General features: G+C 47.4%; 1 protein-coding gene across 2 annotated transcripts in view; it reads left to right on the top strand.

The window, feature by feature from the left end:
• The window catches only part of dapk1 (death-associated protein kinase 1), a 72127-nt gene extending 64406 nt beyond the window's left edge, over window positions 1-7721 (top strand). For both annotated transcript variants that reach the window (XM_087849516.1, XM_087849515.1), the window contains 6 exons: window positions 25-210; window positions 301-498; window positions 800-938; window positions 2627-2747; window positions 2858-3046; window positions 3391-7721. In XM_087849516.1, coding sequence (XP_087705642.1) covers window positions 25-210; window positions 301-498; window positions 800-938; window positions 2627-2747; window positions 2858-3046; window positions 3391-4686 — 2129 coding nt within the window. In that variant the 3' untranslated portion in view covers window positions 4687-7721. The remainder of the gene's footprint in view (window positions 1-24; window positions 211-300; window positions 499-799; window positions 939-2626; window positions 2748-2857; window positions 3047-3390) is intronic.
• The last annotated feature ends 1491 nt before the right edge of the window (window positions 7722-9212 follow it).

Below are 9212 nucleotides of genomic sequence, written 5' to 3'. Positions count from 1 at the left end.
TTTCTCCTCCATGTCTGTGTTCAGTGTCGGTGAGCATTTCCAACCTGTACCCCGGCTGTGAGAACGTGAGCGTGAGGAGTCGCAGCATGATGTTCGAGCCCAGCCTGACCAAAGGCGTGCTGGAGGTCTTCTCCCCCGTGCACAGCGCTCTGTCTGCGGCTGACGAGCAGGCCACGAAGGCCATTGACATCCAGCACGCCAACATCCACGGTGAGAGCCGCGAGGATCCCCGCGGAGGACGCTCACGGTTAAACCTGTGTGTAAAATTCAAGCGAAGCTCACTCGGCTCCCTCTCTGTAGGCGTGGGAGATTTCAGCGTGTGGGAGTTTTCTGGAAACCCGGTCTACTACTGCACCTACGATTATTTTGCGGCCAACGATGTCACGGCGATCCACGTGGTGCTGTTCAGCCTGGAGGAGCCGTACGAGACCCAGCTGGGCCACATCACCTACTGGCTGAACCTGCTGAAGGCCCTCACCCTGCCACAGGAGAGCATCTGTAAGCACAGACCAACCATCGGTCGGTGGACGGTCGACTTTAATCTTTTTCTTAAAAACATCGATATGCTTGAGGTTAGGAGCAGATCTGCAGACAGGAAGTAGAAGCTGCAACAATAGAGAGTCGGCAGGTTTGAAAGTCTTTGTTTCCTGAGTAGTTTTGGTCTTTTTGAAGCTTCATTTAAACGGTTTCCTGCGAGGCTGAGGGAACTACATTTGCTGTTGCAGCAGCCAGAAAGTTACACAACCTGACCATGATAAGTTGTCTACTGTGACGGTTCACAATCTTAACTTTTCTTCAGCTTTCGGTGGTCGGATCCAGCAGCCTCTCGCGGTCGTCCTGGTGGCGACGCACGCCGACCTCGCCGACGTTCCCAGAGCGTTCTCCGGAGAGTTCAGCTACGACAAAGAGAGGGCGCTGCTCAAGGAAGTCAGGAACAGGTGAAGAGCACCTCCTCTCCATACTGCACCGAGTGGTGCCAGCTTAAATCACATCAGTCACATGATCCGGTCACAGCGAGCGGACGTCTCAGCCTTACTGATCAGACAACAGCAAATTCAGCGGTTTTACCGCTAACTAGGGCTGCCACGATTAGTCGACTAGTCACGATTACGTCGACTATCAAAATCGTCGACGACTGATTTAATAGTCGACGCGTCGTTTGAAGCTTTGTAAGATCACAAAAGACGCAGGAATAAGTAGTAGGATTTAAGAGTGTAATAACGGACTGAAACAGAAGATGGCAGCACTGCATGTACAAGGATGCCAGCTGCCGTTAAACCCCGAAGAAGAAGAAGCTGTGTCCCAGAATTCACAGCGCGGCCCAGCTCAGTTGTCAACAATGGCGGCAGCTAGTTAGTTTTAATATTACTCTTATTATTCTTTCTGGGTCACAAAATAAACGTTTAACATATTTTCAGGCGAGAATGTAGCTGTGTAAACCTCAAATATCTGCTCAGTTTATCAAGACACCACATATTTTCAAAAGCGCTCCGACGTTTTCGGAGACGTCTGTTACCCACTAGCTCGATAGCTAGCCGGGGGCTAGGCTCACTAGAGCCGTGAGAACACCGGACTCCCGGCAAATCGTTTTCAAACCCACCGCCGTCTTTCACTACTCAGGTTAAACATGATATATAAGTCACTTAGATAACTTAAAAATGTTATTGTTTGGCTTTTTTTTAGTATTTTATTTGTTCCTGAGTAAATCGGTTTGGCTGAGATTAAAGTTATAGTTTTTACACAGCTGAATAAACATCAAGCAGACAGCTGATTATCAGAAGTGTGAGATGCTGGAGAATTTACTCCGGTGTCCTGTTATATTTTAGATGCCAAGGAGTTTATTAAACTTCACCGAAACAATCTGCAAATTTCATTAAAATTTAATAAACTATCATCTTGTCTTTATTTTTAGTTAGCACATACCTTACACACTTAAAGCTGTAAGCTAATGATAGTTATATAAGAGCAGATGCTGCTGGTGCAATAAGCTGTACGTTTTACGTCCAATGGATGATGATCTGATTAGTCGACTAATCGCAAAAATAATCGGTGACTAGTCGACTATCAAAATAATAGTTTGTGGCAGCCCTACCGCTAACAAAGCAGAGCTAATGTTTTGTAAAACCAGATCTAGAGTGAGGAGAGCTTGAGAATCTTTTCATTTGTTGGAGGAGAATCCAAAGTTAGCAGATCCTTAAAGCCGTCCTGAGTGTGTCAGAGTCCGTCCTCACAGACCGTTTCATTTCATTTCAACAGTCCCATGAATGGATGTTGGACAGCACAGCCGTTTGCAAACAGGTGATTAAACCATTTGGTTTGATCGTGTCAAACACAGGAGCTCATTCGTGGTGATGTTATCAGTCATGTGTCTGTGGTTTAGTTCATTTATAACCTAGAACGTATCAAAACATCATCGTTTTAATGTTGCTTTGATGTTTATGCTTGAAAAAGTGCCGTCAGTCAGTGGAGATTATGTTGATGAGTAAAAAACCGAGCGGCTTTTTGTCAAGACAGTCGATGCGACCTCAAAGAATCTCTGCAGGATTTTTTAAAATGAGAATAAATTAGACGTATTAATCACACAGATTTCAGTGATTTGTTACAAAGTTTGGTGTTTTTGGTCCAGGTTTGGGAACGACCTGCAGATCAGTGACAAACTGTTTGTGATGGACGCTGGAGCCTCAAACTCGAAAGACATGAAGCTGCTGAGGAGTCACCTGCAGGAGCTTCGAGCCAGCGTCGTCTCTGTGAGCTCTGCACTCTCACTCGCCGTGTCCTCTTTATTCTAAATGTCCTCATACCTGAACAAACGCAGCGTGGTCGTTTATTGTCGCCGCTTCCTTCTCCGTCTCTGCAGAGGTGCAGTCCGATGACGCTGCTGTCGGAGCGTCTGTTGGCCGTTCTGCCGACCTGGAGGAAACTCAGCGGACCCAACCAGCTGATGTCGTGGCAGCAGTTTGTCAGTGACGTGCAGGAGCACATCAACCCGCTGGTGAGCCAGGATCACCTGCGCACGCTGGCCCTGCAGCTCCACAGCATGGGGGAGGTGAGTGTTTGAGCAGGAGCAGGAAAAAGGAGTCGGTGTTTTACTCCTGAGTGCCAGCAGGGGGCACTGCAGGCTCCTGAACAAACCAAACCAGATGGTTTTCATCTGTGAGAACAGCAGCAGGAACACTGTGTTCTGTTTGTGTGCCAGAGCAGCTCAGGAAGCTGAATGAGGAACCAAAACTTTATTTATTTATTTGCATGTTTTTTCACAGATGAAGCAAAAGTTCCATTTAATGTTGTTCCTTAAATATTTATCAGCTTCTTTCTGTATTCTGTCTTTGTCTCATAAACTTTTCTGATAAATGTCCACGCGCTCACATTTCTCCCTCGTCTCCTCCACAGATCAACATCATGCAGAGTGAGACGGTGCAGGATGTCGTCCTGCTGGAGCCTCGATGGCTCTGCAGCAGCATCCTCGGCAAGCTGCTCTCCGTGGAGACGCCCAAAGCCATCCACCACTACAGGGGGCGCTACAGGCTGGAGGAGGTGCAGGCCCTGGCGCCTGAGAGCGACGTGGACGAGCTGCTGCAGATCCTGGACGCCATGGACGTCTGCGCCCGGGACGTCACCAACCCCACCATGGTGGATGTTCCCGCACTCATCAAGACAAACGGCCTCCACCGGTCCTGGACCGAAGAGGAGGAGGAGGATTCGCTGCTCTACGGAGGCGTCCGAATCGTCCCGGCCGAGCACCTCACTCCCTTCCCTTGCGGCCTCTTCCACAAGCTGCAGGTGAACCTGTGTCGCTGGAGCCACCAGCAGAAGCCCGAGGAGGACGGCGCCGACGACAACGATGGAGATATTCACCTGTGGACCAACGGCGCCAAAGTGAGCCAGGCAGGAGTGGAGGCCATGATCCTCCTGGTCAACCACGGGCAGGGTGTTGAGATTCAGATCCGTGGACATGGTTCTGAGCGGGCCAAGTGCTACACCCTGCTGGACACCCTCTGCAGTATAACAGAGAACCTGCTGGCCTCCACGCTGCCCGGACAGCTCACCGCCAAATACTACCTGAGCCCTCAGCAGCTGCGGGAACACCACGCCCCCATCATGGTCTACCAACCCAAAGACTTCTTCCGGGCTCAAGTCCAGCGAGAGAACTCGCTCACCAACACCATGGGCGGCTATCGGGAGAGCTTCGGCAGCATCCTGGCGTTCGGCTGCGCTGAAATTTACCAGCAAGGGATTCTGGGAACGGACGTCCACATATCGGACGTGCCGCTGCTGGCTCGCCGGAAGCTGTGCCGCATGCTGGACCCCCCAGACGCCATGGGGAAAGACTGGTGCCTGCTGGCCATGAACCTGGGCCTCACTGAATTGGTGGCCAAATACAGCAACGGGACTCCAAACGGCACCTCTGAGCTGGACTTGGACTCGGACTCCCAGCAGGCCGCGCTGCAGCCCAGCCCGACGGCGGCTCTGCTGCAGGAGTGGAGCGGGCGAGCGGGCAGCAGGGTCGGCGTACTGATGGCGAAGCTGAGGGAGCTCGGCCGGCGCGACGCCGCGGACTTCCTGCTCAAAGCGTCGCCCGTGTTTAAGGTTAACACGGAGGCGCTGGGAGGAGCCGCCAACGGCTACCCGCCAACCTGCAACGGCGGCACGTCGTACAACTCCATCAGCTCCGTCATTTCCCGCTGAGGGCTCGCTGTCCCCGCCAGACGTCGGGAGGTCGCTCTGACACGACGGACTCGTGCAATCTTTCCGGTCCAGCTGCTCACACTTTAATCGCTCCGTTTTGTTGCCGTGCAAACCAGATGTTGTGTTTGTGCTCGCCACACCTGTACAGTCGAGCTTTCCTCCCGCTACGAATGTCGTGAAAGAACCGAACGCTCCGAGCTCCAAAGAGGAATTCTGTGTTTTTCTTCTCTTTCTATCTTGTTGTTTGCTGCTTCTTAACGTCCCTCCTGCTGTCACGCTCCAGTCTCACTCCGAGAAAGCGCCGTTTTCTCCACGTGTGGTCAGAAAGATGGCAGCTGCCCGTGTGGACCTCACGCTCGGAGGGCTGAGTGTGTGTCGTGTTGCTCGCTCCATCCATCGCTTACATCTAATATCAGCTCCCTCCTCGCTTCTGGTTTACTGATGTGAAATGTGGTCGTTCAGCTTAGCGTCTAATACATCTACAGCATTTCTTTCAGAGTGCCTTGGTGGCCTTCTACCTCCCTGAAGAGCACAGCCAGTCTCATTGGTACAAAGCAGAAGTCTTTTCCAGATGTTTGGAGAACTGTGCCTTGTTGATATAAAAGTAAAATGAATTTCTAACACGTCTATTTATCTCGCGGCTGTCACTAACACGAAGAAGACCATGTTGTGTAAAAATAAAGGAGACCTGTTCTCGTGCTGGAAGTTTCACTTTTCACAAAAGCAAACGCACACAGATGTGTTTGTGGAGACGACGCGTGTCAGCAGTGGGTGGAACCACTTCCTTCATGTTTGGTTGGTGTGTTTGTTGATGTTCCTCAGTTCAGATTTCTATATTCTTCCATCCAACAGCTGAAACCTTTACAGGTCCCAGAACTTCCCGTGATTGTCTTTGAATAAACTCTTATTACAGTTTTGGTCTCCAGTTGGACTTTAAAGTCTCCTGGACTCAGACAGTCGAAGTCAAACCTCAGCTTCACCATCACAGCTGCTGTTTTCAGATCGCTGTTCAGACCTTCGCACGTGTGCAGCTGTGAGTTAAACATCAACTCGTATCAGATAAACAGTTTTATGAGTGCACATCATATCAGACCATGTCAATGTAAATGTAATTTGCATATTCTAAATGTCAAGAGAACTTTTCACTTTTTTGCCAATCCAGAGCAGCTTACTTAGTAACAGCAGTCTGGTGTATTAGAGCAGCTTTGCATGATCCACAGTGCAAACTAATGCGCATTTATCTGTTTATCTTGGCCTGAAACGAGCTGTTTTTGCCCCTTTCTCTTTAAGCTAGCCTTCCTCGGATTGGCTGCCCCTCACTAAAAGTAGGCCAGAATAGCAGGTGGGCGGGGCTTCAGTGCCTAAGATATTAGGTATATCCCGTCTCTGTGGTGTCATGGAGACACCCCGAAGCCTCACAGGGATTTAAACACTGTTCGTGTTTTTGACTCTGCTCAGACCAAAACCTTAGAAACAACGTTCTGCTTTGTACTCGCATTTTAATATCTGCGATTCCTTTTCCTGAAAACTCCAGGGAAACTTTGGGACCTGTAAACATCAGTGTTTCTGTAAACATCGTCTTTCATTCACACAAAGGGAAGCGTAGCCATTTTTACAGAAAAAGGAGGGTTTTCTAAAGGACTGTGTCGAATTGGGTGATGTTGACCTTTCTAAAGTGTAACAAGCTGCAAAGTAAATGTTTCACCCATCACAGGCTGAGGACGCCCTCACGCTGAGTACTTTGAATAGAAAGTTTCACTAAAACGCTAAAATTCTAATCAGAAAGGTTTTTATAATTGGGTTGATTTCTGTACTTTTGTACTTCTCTTAAACGAGCAGCCGGTTACAGTAGACGCTGACGCCGCGCCTCTTCGATGCCTCCTCGTCAGGTTTTTAAAGCGTTATCGCCGGCGCAGGGGCGTCATTAATCAAGCTGCCGTCCGCGGAGTTTTGCACAGTGGCATCCACGCCACCTCTGTCAAGCTAAATTTGAGCTTCGTTGTCGGCGGGCCGCGCGTGGCTTCATGCCTTCTTTCAGTTTGTCTTTGTGAAGCATGAAGCCGCAGCCCGGCCGCGGTCAGCACAAGCACAGGGAAGCGGCGGCGTGATGTTAGTATTGTTAGCTGAAAAAGGCCAAAGGCTGCTGATGACAGAAATGTCAGAGAAAAGCATTTTCACTTTGTGCGAGCTGGTGTTTTGTAACGTTTGTGCCCCTCACTCTGAAGCTTGTTTTTCAGCGCACGTGTGCGTCGGACGGTTTCATTCCTGAAGTGACATTTGACGGATGTAAAGGACTTTTTCAGGACGCGCTGTGTAAAGACGAGCTCCGTGCCAGAGTGCAGTATTTGCTGTCAGCTTCTCTTCCTCCAGTGTTACCATCTGTTCACAGATTTAAACTTTCTTCTCGCCAATCAACACAGCAAGCTGTCAGCTGTGATGTAAATACTCAAAGCTTTTTGTTAAGCTGTTTGTTTTTTGCTGAGGCAAAAATGAATGTACTGCACATCTTTCCTGAACATATAGTGACAATAAAGATGAATCAAAGACGCCAACATGTGCGCAGGAACACGAGGAAAGGAAATGTCCCAAACTGATCTGAAACGATTTGATTTTTCTGTTTTTTATTGAAGCTGTTGTCGGAGTTGTGTATAATCATTGCCAATGTTGTGTGCCTAAAACACACTCGTTCATTCCTCTTTCTGCCTTGTACAGTACACGAGCTGAGAGGTGGCGTTCGGAAAGGGAAGAGACTCTTCTGTGTTTCAGAGGATCGTTTTGTAAAAACTGAGAATCACTATGATGAGTTTGTCTGTTCGGTTTCTTCTCCCTGGAAGCTTCTGATGAGGTTGAGATGTTTCCGTCGACGAGGAGGGACCGACTCGGGTGACTTTTCCTCCTTGGAGAATAGTCGCCGCATTGCACAAATCTTTCTGTTGCTATTTATGTTACATCCTTAGCATGTCCTGGAATGCCATGTTCTTAGTACTGCTGACACTTTATAGTGTAATACATTTTATAATAAATTCTTTACCTAATGCCAGTGTGGTTGCATCATTTAAGTGTTCGTAGTAGACTGTACAGGTGCAGCGTGCCAGCACAGGTGGGCTGATTAATGCTGGTTCAATGACTCTAATGTGCAGTTCGGTTGCTCATATTAGCAGGAGCCTGTCTGTCTGTGTCTGCACACTATCAATCAAAGGACTAACACACCTGACTTTACTTTAAAGATGAGCTCCAAAAACATCTTTGCAGTTTGCACTGACCGAACACTCAAAGTTTACACACTGCAGTCTGTAAGAAGCTTTAGTAAGATCCAACTAAAGGTTCAATTTTACATTATTCTCTTTTTTTCTAAGTAAGCAAACCTACATACTGTATTTTTTGGACCATAAGGCGCTAAGCGAAACAAAACAGATAAGTCAACTGAACTGAACTCGTTCTTCTTGCTTCCTCCACTTCTGTACCATTGATTCATTAATGCTGTATTCTATCACAGCTGCTCTATTCCCGTGTTGTTGCAGTATATTAATCACTAACCTCGTATTGCGGATGGATTATCTCAGTTGTTCTCCTGACTGAAGTTTGGTCCGTTTACAGCATCCTGCCATGTGACTGCATTTGTTTCTAACCATCAGGAACCTTCATGTTAACTTTTATCGAGTGGAAAAATGTTAGCGTTCATCCTCCAGCTTCACTGTTTATGCTAACATAGCTGTGTTGCTAGCAATCACGTAGCACAACATTATATACCAGCTAGCCCAACTTCAGTAACCCTACAAACGTCACTGCTGTTTAGTTTTCTGTCATTTATGTTGGAAGTGACAGCAGACCTGTACGTTTGAATTGTTTCAGAAATCTCTCAGTCAGAACATGTTATATCATGTTTAGGTGGAAGCTAGCGAGCTAACTTCCGCTAACTTCCTGCTAACTTCTAACTCCATTAAATGTAATACATCCTGTTTTCATGGATGCCTGGATGTTAAACTTCATAGTTACACCTGGTAAAGCAGCAACGCTGATCATTTTATTAAAGATGAAAGAATTTAGACAGTTTTTAACTCTCAGTGATGCTGCAGTGTTCGTTTGACTTTGCGATATGAAGTAACGGAGTTTTAGACCCAGATGCCAGATTACTCCGCGAGGCTCCTGACTACGGCAGCCGTAATGCTCCAACAATCCATCAAGCGGTGCGGCTTCGGAGCTTACCAAAGTCGTACTAAAGCATGTTTTTGACAGATTTATGAGCGCCATATACCACATAAAATCGGTTCAAAATAAGTAAGCACAACAAGAATTCATACATAATGCACACTGGATTATAAGGCACACTGTAAATGTTTGGGAAAAATTCAAGGATTTTAAGTGCGCCTTATAGTGTGGAAAATACGATATATGTTTGTATATTCTGGTAAAAAGTCTCCAAGATCCATCACGGTCTTCATATACATATACTGGTGCCTGCTGGCCATATACTTATATGCAAAAAGGGTCTTTGTATATATTTTTGTAGTTTAATTGTTTTACTT

This window comes from Neolamprologus brichardi, chromosome 12 (genome assembly GCF_056152115.1).
Source record: "Neolamprologus brichardi isolate AB-2024 chromosome 12, ASM5615211v1, whole genome shotgun sequence".
Taxonomy (NCBI): domain Eukaryota; kingdom Metazoa; phylum Chordata; class Actinopteri; order Cichliformes; family Cichlidae; genus Neolamprologus; species Neolamprologus brichardi.
Note: the sequence above shows the minus strand (reverse complement) of the source record. Positions and strands in the feature narration are given on the sequence as shown.